This window comes from Notechis scutatus, chromosome 2 (genome assembly GCF_049901735.1).
Source record: "Notechis scutatus isolate UNSWTSFEM ecotype Mainland chromosome 2, rNotScu1.2, whole genome shotgun sequence".
NCBI classification, from domain to species: Eukaryota; Metazoa; Chordata; class Lepidosauria; order Squamata; family Elapidae; genus Notechis; species Notechis scutatus.
The window spans coordinates 170,295,851-170,315,482 of record NC_142010.1 but is presented as its reverse complement, the minus strand read 5'-3'; the positions used below and the strand labels follow the sequence as shown (position 1 = coordinate 170,315,482).

At 37.3% G+C, this 19,632-nt stretch overlaps 2 protein-coding genes across 2 annotated transcripts in view; one reads left to right on the top strand and one right to left on the bottom strand.

The window, feature by feature from the left end:
* GTF2E2 (general transcription factor IIE subunit 2) overlaps positions 1–19,632 on the top strand; it is a 49,953-nt gene that overhangs the window by 6,382 nt on the left and 23,939 nt on the right. The window contains exon 3 of the mRNA XM_026672902.2: positions 12,198–12,289. Within this exon, the coding sequence (XP_026528687.2) occupies positions 12,198–12,289 (92 nt within the window). The remainder of the gene's footprint in view (positions 1–12,197; positions 12,290–19,632) is intronic.
* On the bottom strand, positions 1,687–2,351 carry SMIM18 (small integral membrane protein 18). Its single transcript, XM_026672911.2, has one exon. It carries the CDS (start codon positions 2,248–2,250, stop codon positions 1,957–1,959), a length of 294 nt encoding a protein of 97 aa, XP_026528696.1. The 5' UTR covers positions 2,251–2,351; the 3' UTR covers positions 1,687–1,956.

The window sequence follows — 19,632 nt, the reverse complement described above, 5'->3', positions numbered from 1 at the left end:
GGTGAAAAATTAAATCAAATTGATGAATTTGATTGATGAGAATGTATACTAAAGATGAGAAGAAATTGTAACAAGCGTAAATGTTCGTAGAAAGATAATGGGTGATGTTCTGTGTTAAAAAAAATGACAAAGGATGAAAAAGGAGTAAAAGAAATAAACATGGCTGTTTAAAAGAGCATGTACCTTGCCACTTTGTTATATGGAATTTGAGATGAATGGAATATGCTAAACAAAACAAAGGAAATTAAATTTAGTGGACAGGAATTATTTAAGTGTATTTGTTCAAACATGAAGAAATATGGAAAGGTAGCATTAAAAACAAACGAGTGCTGATTAATGTGGGTTGAATACAGCACTGAATAACCAGTAAGAAAGAAGCATATTGAAGTGGTTTGATAGAAAGAAATAATAAATATATGAAGAAAGAGATGAATGTGTTGAAAGATAACAGAAAATTGTGCTTAGATGCAGTTGGTGAAATGCTCAAAAAGAGAGAAGTGTGAAGCTTAAAAACAAGGTAATTTATGAACCAATGTGTCTAATGTACAAACAAGGTTATTTAGCAAGGATTATCTATATTTTTAGATTGTGCATACTTATTTACTTAGTGGGCTTTCTTTCTAGCTATGCAGTGAGTGGAATAATCAAACAATTTGCATTTGATTATATTTTAGTGTTTTTTTTTAAGTTTAACATTTAACCTAGCTTTCTATTTCTAAAATAATATCTTCAGGCATGTGTCTTTTCTTTTCTGGGAATGTTCTGGATCTTGGGATTTCTGATGGAGTCTTTTGCAATTGATGTAGGAGCAATGAGTCAAAAGTCCTACTGATTTTTGCAGTAGCACAAACAAATAACACTTATATAATAAAAGCAATCTTTACAATCTTACTTCTTGTTGCATAAATGTGTTTGCCTTCTCCTTCCCTTTTTTAATTTTCATGCTGACAATCTTATTATTCAAGGCTGATAAAATAAGCAACATAAGTGGTAGACGTGATAGAGAATAATGTAGCCAAGGAATTATAATCCTAAACTGGTTTGATAAGAATTATTTCTGATGACTGAGATTGAGAAAGAACTTCTGCCCCATTTTATGATCCCAACTTTTGATAGCCTATTATAGCATAGATTTTGGTATTGAGGACTCAGTGTATAGGTGCTGTTTTGACGGCAGTCCCATGTTTTAAAATTCACTTTAAATCAAAATAAGGGAACAAGGTTACTGTCATATTTGCTATAGGATTTTAATGAATTGGATTACATATTAAAATGAAAAGCTGGACTGGATAAGGAAGCATTAACATTTCCTTTGGCTCTGTTTCTTAGCTGACTTTTTCAGTACTTGTGTAAGGCTGACATGATCATTGTATAATTAACTATGGGGAATATAATTGCTAAGAAATTAGGAAGTGTCTTAAGCACTGAGAAAAAGGGTTTGATGTACAACTAATAATAATCCATATCTTTTACTTATCTAATAGTTAATAGATTTGTAAAATATTATTTTGAACCCTTTGTGTTGGAATAGTCTCTTGTTTGAGGTAATGGAGTATCAAACTATTTTGATATATTAAAGATATAATCAAATTGATCGCATGGCAAATGATACTTTTATATTCTGTGGCATCTTAATATGCTTTCATTTATTCTGACTGCATTTTAAATAAAGCAAAAAGCAATTCATTAGATGAACAAAAATGTATTTAATCAGTACTATTCAACAGCAGTTCATTATAAAACAAAACAACCCTCTGTTTTCACACCACACAGTGACATTATCCATTAGCAAGTATTTTGTAACCTTTTCAGGTTTCTACCCATCAGCAAAAAAGGGACTGCTAATAGCGATATTTAAGGCTAAACAGGATCTGAATTGCTTGGTCCTAAAATACAAGAGGCTTCAATATAATGTTGCACATCTGTTTGTTTCCGATGCTGAAGATCATTCCACCACTACACCACTTCCGTTTCATGCTTTCTGAAGCTGTTCATCATAGATCTAACAGGATTGGGTTCATTTTCTAAGTCTTTCATGGTTTTGTTTTTAACACAGCAGCAACAGTCAAGCAGCTCATATAAAAAGGCTAGTACCACCAAACATATTACAGTAAATATAAATATGACCAGGATGATAAAACAGGCAGTGTTCCAGTTGTCATGGAAAGGGTAAATTTTCTGCACTTGAAAGCCAAGATACTGATAAAGGGATGTGGTTTCATTCCAGCGGCTAATGTTGAAAGTTGCCATGTTTGGAAACGCCTCTGATTTCTCTCTCTGCAATAAATTAAAATATATAAATAGTTAGGGTTCTTTTTTCTTTTACTAACGAACTAAAACTGGAAAAGCTATTTTTATTTTTAGTTTACTACACGTCATAAATGTTTCTTTATAAAACACAAGTAGACAATTTTCCCAGGGTCAATGGCCATAATGCCCTGGGGAGATTTTCAGGTGATATCACCAGAAAGATAATGACAACCCTTGAAGGGGCAAAATTAGTTTTTTAGCCATATTGAATGATTTTTGGAGCTTTAGGGATGGAAATTAGAGTAATTTACCTTGTTTCTTTAGAGAGAAAGTTACACTTTGGTACCAAATTTTGGTAGTGCAGGGTTTCCAAAGAATAAACAAATAGAATACAGCCATTAAAAACAGCAAAACAAAAGCCCTGCTTTTTAAAATGGTGGTGCTAAAGGGTCACAAAGCCAATTTTTTCATAGATCATCATCAGTTTCCTGATTCATTTAGCAAGTAAGCTGGGAGTATGCTGTTGCAGTAAATAGAAAGCTTTTTGCCTGAAGAGCTAAATAATAAATTATCTCTGCTTCTGATCTTTTTTACAAATGGTATCATAATAACATAAAATCTTCAAGCTACTCCTTACATTCATTTTGGAGTGTTTGACTGGCATGCCAGTCATAATCATTCTGAATACGCAATTTGCAATTCAGTTCTAGTTGGGAATGTGGTTCTTTATAGCTCACAGCATAATTGTATAAATGACTACCCAAATGTATTGAATTTATTGGGATAACTCTCAGATAAATCATTACAGTATCAAATTATGTTTTCAAAATGTTTTTTGAAGAAATATTTTGAAGACATTTGCTGATGTAAATGGACTTAACAATGCTGCAGTATTGCAATTGTTGATTTCTGATTTCATCTTTATTGATAAAGCCAAAGTGTTTGGCATTGATAAAGCTAAACGTTCACTATGCTGATTTTCTGAAAAAACCTCAGTTTGCCAGTCACTGGATCATAAAGTAATGCTCTAAGGCTGCTATATAGAAAGGATGCTATGTTGCTGGGCTTGCAGAAACAGTGCCTTTCAATTCAGTGCTGGCAACATCATAATACCAGGAGGGACAAGCATGTGGGAAGAGGACAGGGATGTTGTGGGTACCAACAAAGGTCACATAAAAGGCTACTGGGGAGGATGTATATAAGTTGCTCACCTCAGCTTAAACTACAGTACTTAACTTTTTAGTTACTCATTGCTAGAACAATAACAGCAGCATTAGATCAGTGTCACTCATATTGAATTTCATAATTTCCCCCCTTTCCAGTTACTATTTAAATCAAAACTACAAAGAGGAATAGGAAAGTTAAAATGGTAAAAAGTCTCTCTCTGAAACTGGAAAACTGGGAAAGCAGAATTTAATTGGATCTAGAAAGGGTTTTCTACTTAGTTTCTAGAAAACCTTCTAATTTATGGGAAACAATTTCCTTTTACTACAGAGTAGGGAAAAGAACTGGGTGAAAGTGACAAATCTTGCTCAGATCATATTAGTCTTTGAAAGCTACATATAAGCCTCTAATTTATTATACCTGAAAGAAAGTATATAGAAGAGTTCAATAAAGCTGCTTTTTGCAGCATTATTTTACTTTTCATATACAATTCTGATCCCAGACATCCAGATTATGTTGTGAACATTGGCCCTCCAAATGTCCTTTCCCAATAATGGTCATTACAGGAGCTAGAGGATGTCTTACCTAGTATGACTTCTTTCGATACATATCAGCCACATTGTTATAAGACAGCAGAGAGTTTTAAACAGTCCATTTAAGTGCCCAAGGAATGTAATATAATTGAGAGGTCTTTATGAGTTATATTAAAAGGATTCCAGATTACAGTCTGGTTCAGTGCCCTATTAACCCCGCCTACCCTGCTGTTTCACTTTTTTGTTTCAACGAGAAGCTCTGAGAAAAAACAACACTGAGGAAGGAGCTGCCCACTCACAGCAGAATGAAAATGATCATGGAATTGTTTCAAAGGAAAAAAAAGAAAGCTATCACATATCGCCTATAAATATCAACTTTCCTAAAAAGTTTAGATTTGAATTGCAGACCATGGAAGTGTTTTTCAAAACAATTCAAATTTTCAGAAAGAAACTGTAATGTAAGTACATTGTAATGTAAGTAAATTCCTTTCCAGTTTTTATTATTTCCAATTACTGTACAAGGTGAGAATTGCAATTTCCTAAGGGAAGAATGTTCTAGAGCAGATCCCATTTCTAGATGTGTCTTACATTGTTTTTACAGTCTAGGACAGGGTATTAAACTCAAGGCCCGGGGGCCAGATACAGCCCATAGGATGCTTAGATCTGGCCCGCAGTGCCTCTGCCAGTGAAAATGGAGCTCAGGAGGGCCCTCCTGAGCTCCAGTTTACTGGCAGAGGGTTGTAGGAGGCCATGGCAGCTGAAAACAGAGCTCAGGAGCCCATTTTCGCTGGCAGAGCACTCGGGCCACCAGAAGCATCCCGGACAGGAGTGATGTAGCTCTGGCCACGCCCACCCCAGCCCCCCAAGGTCAAACACAACCTTGATGCAGCCCTCAGTGAAATCAAGTTTGACACCCCTGGTCTAAGACAATAATCTTCATAGGGTAACTCTAAAGTCTATGCAAACCTGAAAATATGATGGTGGGAGGAGAAGAAAGCAACCTATGATAGAATTTCATCTCAGGAAAGCCTCCCTGGTCTCAGCCATAACTCTGCAACTCCTCCATTTGGGTCAGGAAGATAAATAGGATACATGCACTGTATGATGGTCTAAAACTTTAATAATTATGCCTGTCAACTGATACCATCTATTCCACTCTCAAGGATCAAGCTAATTCCTTCAAAAGAAAATGCTAGAAAATTTCTAAAGCTTTGCTTTATGATCAAGTCAGTCTCCCATGCAGTGATAAGTGAAGAACTCCAGCTAAACTGTTACAAAATCATCAACTGGGCACTGACAAAATTGTATGTCAGAAGCTATCCTACACAGAGATTTTAATGCTTCTGTTGTAGCTTTGTTAATTTCTTAGGTCAGTGATTTTCATCCTTTTCTTCACTATAGACCCCCTTTAAATACCTTTTGTGGCAGAATAATAGAGTGGGAAGGAACCATGGAAGTCTTCTAGTCCAACCCCCTATTTAGGCAGGAAACCCTATACCATTTCAGACAAATGGTTGTCCAATCTCTTCTTAAAAACTGTCAGTGTTGGAGCATCTGCAACTTCTGGAGGGAGGTTGTTGCACTGATTAATTGTTCTAACTGGCCACGGACAATGGCCACAGACTCCCAAGACTTAATTCAAGATTTAAATCATAACATTTATTCAAGTCTTTGTGAACCCCCTGTGATGGCATTGTCCCCCACGGTTCCACAGACCACAGGTTGAGAACCACTGTCTTAGGTGTAGATTTACTAGTGTAATATTTATCTGGATCAAGTTAGATAGCAATTTACAATTTATGTAATATAGCTGTATATCTGTAACAAAAAGAAACTAGATTCAGTGTGATAGCCAGAAGAATCCTGTGGATGTCAAATCCAAAGTAATGCCTTCGTTTAGAGCTTCTTCTGAATCAGATTGAATAGAAAGAACAGGCAGGGGAAAATCATTACAATGTTACATTTTATGTATTTATTTCTCTGAGAATCAGGTTTCTATATGGCACCAACAGAAGCTGTGAATTAAAAGATAGTTCTTCATATTATCCCAGGAAGAAACCCAACTCCACATGATTACTAATCTCTAGTCAAAGATCATTGGAAATACACTTCTGGAATAAAACCAACAGCCAATGTATTCTAAACTAATTTTCCAAAACTATACATTAGATTTCTAAACAAATGGAGTATTTGAAGGGGACTTGGGAATTATTCCATTCAAACCATTTGAAAATTTTAATGAGCCAAAATATCTGGACTGCAAAAAGTAACATAACAAAGAAAAGTATAGAAAATAAATGCTTCTATCTAGTGGTCATCCAGATTTCTGCCATCCAGATACAGTAACCCTAGGTTTGAACTTTAAGGTTGGACATGAGGAAGCTTGTTGGGTTTCCACTACAGTAAATACAGGTATTAGTAGAACTCTTACTATGATTTTAAAAGCTCACATTTTTCTACTATCCACTTTTTTTCCTAATCAAAACCATAAGAGGATTTTTCTGTTTCATGCAAAAACTTGTATAAGGGCAGCCATTAATATAAATACTGTCTTTTTTCTTATTAAAGAAGTTAATTTAGTCACCTCTGCAAATTCCATCATCTTCACCAACAATCTCCATATTGTTGGCAGTGTCAAACTTTTCCAGTTTTGACCATATAGTAATCTTGTTGAAATTGTCATAAATAAAAAGGCTTTCATGGCTTTTTCTAGTGTCCACTAATCCCAAAAGAAAAATCTCTAGTTTCTAGACTATATATCTAGAATAAAAATCTTCAACAGTTATTCTAGATATACAGTATAAAAGATATATAAAAATCTTATAAAATTATAGGACAGGAGTAGCATGTAAAGCCTTTGATTCAGTGGTACACGACAAACTACTCCTAAAACTAAAATCTTATGCTATCTTTGGACAGCTGCATAACTGGATAGAAGCCTTCCTGTCAGACAACAAATGGTCAAAATTGGGAGTGTCCTATCAAATTCTGTACCTGTCAATAGTGGTGTCCCCCAAGGCAGCGTTCTAGGACCATCTCTCTTCATACTCTACATAAATGACCTCTGTGATCACATTAAGAGCAACTGCGATCTCTTTGCTGATGATGTAAAGCTGTTCAATACCACAGACAATACTGCTACCCTTCAAAAAGATCTTGACTATGTATCAGAATGGTCAAACAAATGGCAATTTCAAATCTCAACAAATAAATGTTCTGTCTTACATATTGGCAAAAAAAAATCAGAAAATAAAATACAAGCTGAATAGTCAAGACCTTGTTGATGATCCAAGCTCTGTAAAGGACCTTGGAATACTCATCTAATGATCTAAGTGCTAGAGCCCACTGTAACTACATAGCCAAAAAGACATTAAGAGTTGTTAACCTAATCCTATGTAACTTTTTCTCTGGTAATATCACACTACTAACTAGAGCATACAAAACATTTGCTAGACCAATACTCAAATACAGCTCATCAGTTTGGAACCCACATTACGTATCTGATATTAGCACAGTTGAGAAAATCCAGAAATATTTCACAAGAAGAGTTCTCCACTCCTCTACTCGTTGTAGAATACTTTATGCCATCAGACTTGAAATTCTAGACCTAGAAAACCTTGAATTACGCCGTCTTCTGTCTAATCTAAGTATGGTATATAAAATCATACATTGCAATGACTTACCTGTCAATGAATACTTCAGCTTCAACCATAACAACACAAGAGCACACAATAGATTCAAACTCAAGGTTAACCGCACCAAACTTGATTGCAGGAAATACGACTTCAGCAACAGAGTGGTCAATGTCTGGAATACTCTACCTGACTCTGTGGTTTCTTCCCCAATCCCCAAAAACTTTAACCTTAGACTGTCTACTATTGACCTCAACCCTTTCCTAAGAGATCTGTAGGGGGCATGCATAAGCACACCAATGTGCCTACCGTCCCTGTCCTATTGTTTCTTTTATTTTTCTTATATGTACCCATTTCATGTATTAAAAACAATGTATATACTTATACCTATTATCTTGTAAGCGATTGACAAATAAAAATAAATAAAATAAATAAAATAAGTAAATGTTTATTTGTAATTTCCTAACTGGTTCTTTCCATCTTTGGCAGCAGTAATATGTACTGATAGCTATATATTTCATTTAGCCACAGCAGTTTCCTTACCCTAAAGTTGCAGTAAATTTACTATAGAATTGACAGAATAACTGCATATGTTCCAGATATAGTTTGTATTTACTAGAAGCAACATTGATAAGTGTCAAAATATTTAGAATATATTTAAAGTGAGTTTTGAGTCAGGGATATATCAAGGTGTGAGTTAGCTAAGGTAAGGTCTCCTTCAAGTTGACTTTTACAGCTGTGATGTTATATTGGCAACAGCTGTCTTCAGGCATGTTTTGTCTAATAAGAGAAACCAGTCTGTTTCATGATACAAAGAGAACTGTTAATATTGAAAGTTTTACTGGGAAACAGATCCCTGAATATTGAAATTTAATTTGGGTTGAAAAAGTAGAGTATATTAGTTTTTGACAGCGTGCAATTGTTTGACAGATATTTAGTGGTAATATAATTTTACTGTTAATTGCAATATTAAACTCTACAAGTTTGCAAAAGTGAAAAGACAACACATTTCAGAATTTTTAGAACTCAGTATTTAAGGAGAAAACATATTTCTGACTTCAAAAATAGCTAGGCAGTTTTTCATAAGGATAATCATTACTCATTTTTATTTTAAATCTTACTTTGATAAGATAAAACGTGTATTATAGAATCTCAGGCTAAAGTTTGTATTCAGGGTCGCCTATGTTTATTTAACTACAGAAATAAACAGATTCCTGTCCTATTCAAATTGTATATATTTCTATATCCATGATGGCAATTTTTGTATTGGGAGTTTAAAATTTTGAAACAAACCATGTTCTGTCTACTAAAAATTTCAGTATAATCTATGCAGCTGAATGCTAGCTAGATATATGGTTTGATAAAAATATGTACTATTTATTGACTGGTTATAAGAATGAAATTTTACTTGGTTATACAAAGAATAAAAGTATGCTTTTTATGAAGTTCACTGGATTGCTTTAAATAGTCCTTATAATTCTTTAGAAGAAAGCTTTGAATAAAATTCAGAAACTTCTGTAAATTTGGTTGCAATCTTAAATCATTTGTATATATGTGGGGAGGGGGCAAACTTCACTAACCTGTCTTATGTCTGAATACCTAACATTGCATTATTATCAGCTGATATAAAAGAAAGTGTGTGTGTGTGTGTGTGTGTAAATACCAGTGGCTAGTTCAGATTGAATTGAGTTTGGGGAAGTTTATTTATTAAACTATTACAAACCAATTGATTTCTTTAAAGCAGTGTCCATGTTAGCAACTTACTGATTCATCTTATACAATGGCCAGATGGCAAGGCTAGATGAAGAGATCAGTTTACTGGCTTGGTTAATAAGATAGGTTTTGCAATTTAATGAGTGTATAAATTTGGAAAAAAATTAAAATCTTGCTAGCATTTAAAAATACACTGTCCTATTTATTAAATTTTACCTCCTAAAATGAAATTAATTATTAGGAAACAGAACCTCAGATCTAGTTTACAATTACTGAGTATGTTAGTCTGTTTTTAAAATGGATGGTCATCAATTCTTCATGAATGCACAGATGGCAAGATTCTCTATTATCACAAGACAAGCACCTCTGCATTTAACCACCATGCTCATAAGCTTCAGAATCAAAAACAACTATAACTGAAAAATGCATCAATAAGGGCTCTTACATATTCTAATTTTCTGAAATGTATTCATTTTTTACAAAGACAATAATTATAAGGCTTTAAAAAAAAAAAGATATAGACGTACCTCTTTCTGAAAAGATGCTGGAACAGTGCTGATCGGCTGTTTTAATACAGCTTCTGGTACAGCTAAGATGGAGCTTTGCTACTATTGGCTGAAGCAGAATGCAGCTGACAGCTTCCTTTATGCTTATTTGCATTAGACCCTTACCCAATGAGGAAATCATTAATAAATCTGAAATATGTAAAATATCAGATTACATTCTGTCTACCTTGTTAACCTCTTTAAAAGCTTATTTAACAATGATATATATTTAAAACAATGTGCTCTTTTTTGCTTTAGTTTGCTTTAATATTTATTGTTTTAATTTATTCAGGTTTTTTTTTCTAATAGCAGATTAAGCTGATGTGAAACACACATGTACAGTCAAGATCTTAATAGAGGAGAATTACATATATGCATGTTGGAATAAAAACATATATTTTGAACACCTTATGACTTACCATTATTCTTTGTCTTTTACTTTATGATATAAGCTATTGGAATCTGTGAAATTAAAGCAGTGATTTCTGAAACAGCTTAATAAGATTTCATTTTCCATTGTCTTCTGGCCTACTTTTATAATTCTAGTTTGTCATTTAATCAGATGATAGTTGTAAAAAACATAATATGCTTAAACATTTTGTTCAGATTTATATATTTCTAAATTTGTAAATGGCTTTTTAGTAGCTCAGCATAACTGACAAAGTGACAAGCACAAACATATATATATGCAAAAGTCATATAATAAAATACTATAAAACACAGTTGAAAAAAGGATATATTCTGATATTTCCAGTATTCAAAACTACTTTCAGTGGATTTTCTTGACCAAGCAAATAAATTGGATTTCTTATTTGTTACACTATGAAAGAAACCTCAAAATTACCTTATAAAATGAATTTAAGAGAATATTATGAGACATGTAATACATTGACAAATTATTGTCAATAGTGTGGGAGTAATATGCCATTACAACCTTCTAAGATCCCCCCCCCCCAGTTTTATTGTTTAGTTTATAAATCTGGAATTTCTTCCATCCCAGTACCAACCAGGCTAATAAACCCTGTTTAATTTTTTCAAGTTCCAGCTAGTCAGTTAGGCATTGCAATTTATTTTGATTCAAAATCATCTCAACTGGAACTAAAATGAAGCCTATGTAAAGTAAACAAATACAAAGTTATGATCATTGCCATTTTCTTCCTGTTGACCATCATTTTTTCCAGAAATGGTTTTTTTATATAATATTTAAAATCCTAATCTACCCAAAGCTTTTTTAATGTTCTTTTTGTTAGCTTGACTTTGTAGTAAAGTAACTTCATGATTGGTATAGAACAATATTACTTAGAATCCTTTTTTTTTTTTCATTTTATTGCAATTGTTTTAACAAAAAACAAACAAAATTGAGACAGTTTTGAACATGTTCCTTTTCTTCAGGGAAGCTTTCAGTATTTCAGAACACAACATCCTTCTAGATCATTTCACCATGATGGGATGCAAATACAACTCTGCTATGTTTCGTTCATTTTCAGACTAAGAAACTGGAAGATAATATAGTTTGAACTGCTTCCAGTTTAGGTGACCTGGAACCATGATAGTGTACACTATACATATTTGCCAAAAAATGCTTTTCCATTTTGTAGGTTTCTTCTATATCCCATCATTTTCCTACATTGCAATATGTGAGCTTGAAGAGGAGGGAGGGAGGGAGACAGAGTGGATTTCTTTGGGGGACACCAAACATGTTTTCCTGGACACTGTTTTTTTTCATTGTAACTTTCATAAATTGCTTCCCGTTATTTTTTATGATTAACCAATTGATATAAATTCTGAGATGTTCTGATAGCAGTTTCCTATAAGAGGAAAAATACATTCTTGTAATTCAGTATTAATCAAGAAACAGTTTTCACTCAAAGCTATTTTGTAATTCTGTTTTTGCTTAAAGTTTTTTAAAAACATTATTATAGTGATTTCCAGCTGTTTGTGTATGAGTAAGATCTGTTGTGATTACTTTTAATTAAGTATATTTCTTAGGATCTTAATTTTCATTAGTGGATTAATTCATTTTTTGAATAAATAGTTTTGCTGGTTTTAAGGCTGGACCAAGAGATGTATAGCAATATACTGAACAATACAAAAACATTTGAAGATTTATATTTTTTTAGAGTAGCATGTTTTATTTGTTGACTCTTTTGAAAATAAATTGTGCTTTAAGAAATCCTGATTTCTCCAATTTTTTTAGGATTCAATAAAATTCTAATAAATTTATAATAAAATTTCTCAATTTTCATGGAATAGCTCAATAAAGTATATAATATTTTTATAAGTTTTGTTCCAGAAGTATATATTTCACTATGCCTGACCCAGAGAATGAGAGTCAATACCATTTTTCTTTTCCTTTACAGACCACAGCAATGGAACTTTTAATTTGAAAGCTCTTTCTGGAGGCTCTGGCTACAAGTTTGGAGTGCTTGCAAAGATAGTGAACTATATGAAGGTATAATTTTGCCAACAAGTTTACTATGTGCACTTTTTATGCTTACCATATTTCAGCAACAATATTTAAATATGTGATGACACAAAAATAGGTACAAAAAGAATTTCAGACCTGTGTTTGCTAATTGGGGCAATATATTGTTCTCCCAAATGAACGATTATTGAATTGAGCCAATGAACACTGAGATTGGGATTTGACATTTTTTATCTTAGAACGGAGTACATTTAATATTTATAATTAAGTAAAAATGGTGCATTTTTATGTAAACACAGCATTTACAATATAGTTCCCCTGTGGTCTCTTTATTTATAACAAATAAAAGTAATGCAGTAGTATACATAGCTTTTGGATTGGATTTCTTGTTAATAATTATTTGGAGAATCCCCCTTTATTCATGAGCTTCAAATTCACAATGTCATAAAAGGCTGGATGGGATTGCTATGAGGAGCATATTTGCCCAGGATTAATCTTCCTATGGTAATGTGGGCATCTGCTGTAGATGAATAGAGCTATTTTATATGATACAGTCCTGCAAACTGTAGAAAGAAAGCCAAATCTGAATTGTATGGCATGATGACATACAAATTGAATAGACTTCCTAAAAATGTGGTTCAGTAATATTCAAACTCATTTGTGCCAAGAAGCCTCTCTTACTTTACACAGAGTGAAAACATCCTGGTGCAAGTTGGTTGGAATAAAAGCTGCTTGTGATAAAGTCCTTTTGAATTAATCTGATTTGTGGTCTGCTGTCTAGTAATATAACTGTCATGACCCTGTTGGAGTCTGAATCCGAGGAGGAAGCCAAACAGCTGACAGGGAGTGGGAGTGTGGCTCCGTTGGCTGTGGAAGAAACTGGGGAAGGGCAAAGTCCAGCTGGGCAGAGCAGGAAAGAGGTAGAACAAGGGAGAGGGAATTCAGAGGAAGAGAACACAGTGAGGAATGGAGAAGAGAGCAACATGGGTTGCATGGCTTACAACCACAGAGGGGAGGAAAGGGCCCTGATTCCCTTCATTAGCTGCAGCTGGGAACACAGTTTATAAAAAAGGCAAACTGCGTGTGGCAGGCTGTTGGGAGCAAACATGACTTTATCTTGTGTTGTCATGGCTTATCTGTGTTCCTGGCGTCTTCCCAACCGTGTGGGTTTTGCCAACCATGTGAGTTTTGCCGTGCCTTCCTGAAATTCTTGCTCCTGCTCTGCTAAATTAATTACTTCAGTTTGGCTTGTTTGGACTTTAAATTACAATTTGTGTTTACCCTGTTTTGGACTGAATTTTCTGCAGTCAAAGGCTGTTCCTGGGAGAATTTTTCTCCAGCCAGAAGGTAACCTGGATATTGAAGGCAAAGTTGGAGATAATAAAGGGACTCTTATTATTATCTGACTGTGTTGCCTTTGTGCCACGCCCCGGGTCATTACAATAACATTGCTCTAATACCAGTGGTGGGATTCAAATAATTTAACAACCAGTTCTCTGCCCTAATAACCAGCTGGGTGGGTGTGGGTGGCTGGGTGTGGCTGGATGGCTGTGGCCAGGGTGGACGTGGCCAGGTGGCATGACAGCACTCAGCCTTCTGCAGCACTCTGCCAGCCAAAATGGGGCACCGGGGTTAATTACAAAATGAGGGCTTTGTGACATCCAGATCCAACAAGCAAGGGGCGTGAACTGCACAGAAAATACACTTTTGTTTGCTTATGAAGAAATATCCCCAAAGTACACTAAATGTAGACTGACTTTTAGCTACACATCTCCCCAGCAAACAAAAGTTTTTGAAGCTCCAGATACAGAGAATTCATTTTAGGACAAGTAACCACAGTTTGCATGTTGGAGGTTCCTAAAGGAATGCTGGGAAACTCTGTATTTTAAAGAACATTTGAGAGAGGGGTACAGAATAGTCCTTCTCTGCCTGAGGCTATAGAGACCTATAGAGACAGTTTTGTGAAGCAACTGATCAATACTAACAGGGTAAGCCACTAGTGTATGAAAATAAGAGCAAACTCCACTCCCTTCTTGTACTGATGGTGTTACCTAGTTTGGTAATGAAAAATCTGCAAGAAAACCATCAAGTTCAGAGAGCACCAAGAAACCCACAGTTCAACCATGAACTACAAATATTATCTTCTCCCGTGAGCTGTTCAGAGCATCCAGTAGTGGGAGGTGCTTCAGTCTCTGCATGTCCAGGCTGGGCTTAATTTGTGGAACGCTCCTCCTTCTCCACGGGACTCCTCCCCAGCGTTCCCCAGTTTTGGCTCAGCCTCGTGAGGGATAGGCAGTGCTTTTTCATTACTCCTTGTCCGAAACAGAAGAATTTCTCTTTTCAGGTTTGGAGACAGTCAATTCGTCTTTCAGGTTCTCTCAACAAATTGCTTAACGATCTACCCACGCTGCCTTTTCCATCTGGCCGTCGATGATCGCTGTATCGGGAAGCACTTTTTGCGCCCTGAAGTGGAGGGAGGCTTCGGCTTAGTTCCACACTCCCCCAACCGCTAGCCCTGCCCTTGCCACAGCGATAGCCATGCCGTTTTAATAAACAAACGGCGTGGTTTTGTTTCTCTCGCTTGCAACCGAGTTGTATTGCTGTTTTCCCCCAGAATGCCACCTTGGGGTGAAGGGCTTAAACGCCTGGTTATTTTCACCCCTCCCAGCCGTTTAGTACTAAGGGAAAGTTGTCTGGAGCTAATCCCTTCTTACGGCAGGAGATTGCTGCTGGCGCACGAGCCAAAAATAATGGCCGGTCGCCATTTTGTTGTAGGCGGACCGCGTGGCTGTGCTGAGTGCGAATCTTCTGTAGACTGTGTGAGGTAGTTTCTTATTCCCGATCAGAGGATCTTTATTCAAAAACCCCAAGGAATTATTGCAACCTCATTTTAAACCATATTCAAGGCCATCTGTTATTCTTGTTGTTGGCTTAACCCTCACAGTTCTCCCTAACCAGCAGCACAACAGTGAGCACCTAGGCCAGTGTCTGCCTGTGCAGGGAAGCTGTTGAAGCCCTGTGATTAATACTTTGGCCTATTAGGCATTCTCAATTTGGCTGATTGGGATATCCAATTAAATTAGCTGTTATATTGATATAAAATTTACATACATATATACACTAATAATAATAATAGGAATAATAATGCTAGTAATAATATAATAATGCTAGTAATAATAATAATAAATATTATTATTGAGATACAACTCATATTAGAAGCTTATATATATACATATTTATATCTATTTTAAAAAGGGGGGGGATTTCGATTTCAGGGAACCTTGTCCACCCTTGGTCAGGTCCCTCGGTGTGCCAACCACCTATACAGCATAGTACTAAATAACGAGCATACTGTAAAATCTCTAATCAAAATGGCAGGTGGTAGTGGTTCCCAGACCTCAACCTCAAGGGTCAAGTCTAAATCTCAGCACAAATCTAAACAGACAAAAGGGAATTCTAAGGCCTCAGAAAAAGACGCCAACAGGCACCACAAGGCATTGGAAAGACAAATAGATAAAGTGCACATGGGAGGCACACAGGACCTCTCAAGCTTCTTCACCCCCCAGTCCAGTGCCGTCTTCCTCTTCCCACCCTCCTCCTCCCCTAGATCTCCCTCTCATCCAGGCGCAGCGTGGCTCCACAGAGTCAACACACCCAGTCAACTGGATCACCAACCATGCGAAGGGCACCTGAAGCAATGTTCACACCAACTGCTGGCAGTCTTCGACAGGACCAAACTCTTCCAGAAGTGCCAGAGAGGATGAAGGCCTGGATGGAGATGGCTATCCGTCAGGGAATCGCAGCAGGCCTACAACATGCGGTTCTGACCAGGGATCAGCCTCCACCGGCTGAGTATAATTCACAGTCAGTTCGATCATTGGCCAGGTCGGAGCAACACTATACCCAGGTACAGTTTCAAGAGGATATGCTCCTCCAAGGGCCGCAGGAGGAGGAGACAGAAGAGGTAGAGCACATTGATCCGATGGAACAGCTTGAATCGGGATCAGTACATGATAGTGACCTGGCCCTTTCAGAAGCGGACCCCTTAGAAAGAGGGATGTCTGAGGATGAGGACCTTGTTCCTGACCAACCTGTATTTACAGGCTTATTCTGCCCACAACTATTCAAATCACTATTGTTTAAGGCCAAAAACACTGCATGCCTGGACAAGCCGGCCCCTTCTACCATTCCAACTCCTTCAGAAGAGGGACCAGAAGATCTAATTTTCAGCCAACTGGTAGTCAGGGCAGATGTGACTCCAGTTCCTCACATGCTTGCGGACCTGGTACAGAAACAGTGGGCTTCTGCAGCAGTGTACCCTGCCCCCACAGGTTATGACAGGAAATACTTTAATTTGGCCCCTGATTTCTTAAAATTGTTGAATACTCCCGAGGTAGACAAACCTATTGTGGGATTAGCATCTTTGTCTTCCATTCCCAGTGAAGCGCTGGAGGGATTAAAGGTGGAGGAAAAACGGGCCGAGCTGGCCCTATGCAGGGCCCATCAGTCTGATGCATGGGCCAACAGAACAGCCACGGCCGCTTCCTTCTTTACCCATTCTTCTCTCAGATGGCTCCAGTTCTTATGGGAGCATGTCCCCAATTCCAACATTAGAGCACACCAAGACATTGCAAAACTTATTGCAACCACTGAATTCTCAGCTGACACAACCTTTCATGCAGTTAAGTTTTCAGCCAGAGCCATTACTTCACATGTCACAGCGTGACACTTACTATGGTTAAAACATTGGCAAGCAGATATTAAGCACAAATGCAAGCTGGCTTCATCTCCTCCTGTGAGAGACAGACTGTTTGGCCCTTCCCTTGATCCACTGCTTATCGAAACAAAAAGAAACTCAAAACAAAAAGAAAATTCTACCTTCCCTTTTTCGGAAGTCAGATTCTCCCTTTTGGAAGGGATCCTTTCGGCCCTTTTATCAGGGACCTTTCTCAACCAGATACCAGAGACTCCCATCTTTCCGACCAGGGCAGCAGCCAGAGAGGTCCGACTTCGGGGAGAGGAACCGAAGGGGTGGCCAGTCCAAGAGATCCTTTTGAGGAGCAGGAAATAGACCTTTCCGGCGTCCAAGATAACTCCATGGACCTGATTCCCATTGGTGGCCGCCCTAAATTATTTGTGGACCAATGGGGCTCCTCAACATCTGATTCCTAGGTCAGAGACACGATCAGATTCGGCCTTGTGCTAGAGTTTCAATCCACTCCCTCAGACTTCTTTGTGTCCTGCCCTCTTTCCAGAGATCTGGTTAAACGAAATCTTATGGAAACAGCTATCCAACACCTACTGGACATACGAGCCATCCAACCAGTAGCTACCGAACAACGAGGGCGAGGTTTCTATTCACATCTTTTCGTTGTTCCCAAAAGTTCAGGGGGGTGGAGAGCAATTTTAGATTTGAAACGTCTTAACCGATTCTTAGTATATCACAAGTTTAAAATGCACACCCTGCAATCCATCTTACTCGGCATCAGAAAAGGTGACGTCCTTACGTCCATAGATCTGATGGAGGCGTACTTACATATTCCTATTCGGCCTTCCCACAATAAATTTCTACGATTCTGTTACAAGAACCACCATTTCGAATATGTGGCTCTTCCTTTCGGACTAGCATCTGCCCCCAGGACTTTCACAAAGGTTCTTGCAGCTCTTGCTGCTCATCTCCGAGGTGTACCTGTACGACTTCAGTGTTACTTTGATGATATATTAATTTTGTCATCTTCCGTTCATCAAGCACTCAGAGATTCATCAAGCACTCAGAGATATTCAGACCACATTATAATCCCTACAACTACATGGGTTCTCAATCAGTTGGAAAAAGAGTCAATTAACACTATCGACTCGATTAATCCATCTGGGGGCAATCATAGATATGGTGGAAGGCAAAGTTTTCCTTTCACCAGATAGACAAAACAACATCCATCAATTAGTTAAGGAGATCAGAGTTCAAAAAAGGAGGAAATTGTTAAGGGACCAATGATTGCCTGGGCAAGAAATGTTGGTCATAATATAAATGTGGATGAGTGGGGAAAAACTTGGACCGAGAACTGGAAGCTGACTTTGTCGATGGCATTCAAAGAAAATCATTATAAAATGTTTTGTAGATGGCACTTAGTGCTGACACGACTGGCGAAAATGTATCCAACCTTGAAACCAGAATGCTGGAAGTGCAAACAAAAGAAAGGAATGTTTTTCCATATGCGGTGGCAATGTATAGAGGTCAAAAAATACTGGAAGAAAATACAGAGATGGCTTTTTGAGATTACAAAATATAAATTGAATTTAGAACCCAAAGCATTTTTATTAGGTTTGATCAAAGGGAATTTGAGTAAAGATAAAAAATACCTTATTGAACACATCTTAACTGCAGCAAGAATCACATTATCACAAAATTGGAAGAGTGATAAAATACCACCAGATGAAGTTTTGATTTAAAAAAATGGACTGTGCTGAACTAGATAAATTCACTATGGAACTGAAAGGCAAAGAGAATCGAGAATACTATGCGACATGGGAGAAGTGGTACGAATGGGTGAAGGATAAGGATAAAAATAATGTATAGTCACAAAATAAAATAAGAAATGTATATACAATGACACAATAACTGTTAATAGATTTTTGTATTTTTTGTTTTTAAAGAATAAATATTAAAAAAAAAGAGTTCAAAAAAGGGTACCCCCTAGCTGACCTATCAAAATTGTTAGGCAAGATGATCTCATGTATATCTATTATTCCTTGGGCCCACCTCCACACTAGATCCCTCCATTGGTTCCTGCTCCTGTACCAGCGATCTGGCCGAAGCAACTCCAAATACAAGGTCAGGGTTCCATCAAAGGTTCCATCTCTCCACTGGTGGACCAGACCAGTCATAAACAGAGGTTGTCTCTTCAAAGAGCCCCACAGACTTACCATCACCACCGATGCCAGCCTGTTTGGATGGAGAGCTCACTTTCAGTCGCTCACAGCCCAAGGCCGCTGGTCCTCCATAGAACAGTCATGCAGCAAAAGCTGGCTGGAGCTTCGAGCCGTATACCTGGCTCTCCGCAGCTTCCTTCCACAGGTACGCAATCAACATATATTAATATTGACCGACAATGTAACAGCAAAAGCTCACATAAACGGGGGCACACAGTCGAAACACCTCATGCGGGAAGCAGCGTGGTTGTGTCATTGGGCGGAGAGCAACCTACTTTCCATCAGAGCAGAGCACATTTTGGGACTGTCTAATACACAGGCAGACTGGCTAAGCAGGGCCACGATCGATGAATCGGAGTGGCGCCTCCATCCGACCCTCTTTCAAGAGGCAGTCAGGACATTTGGACAGCCGGTAGTAGACCTGTTCGCTTCCCCCCTCA

Bases quoted from the DNA above. Each gene is read 5' to 3' on its own strand.
- SMIM18 (XM_026672911.2), bottom strand. From the start codon at position 2,250: ATGGCAACTTTCAACATTAGCCGCTGGAATGAAACCACATCCCTTTAT.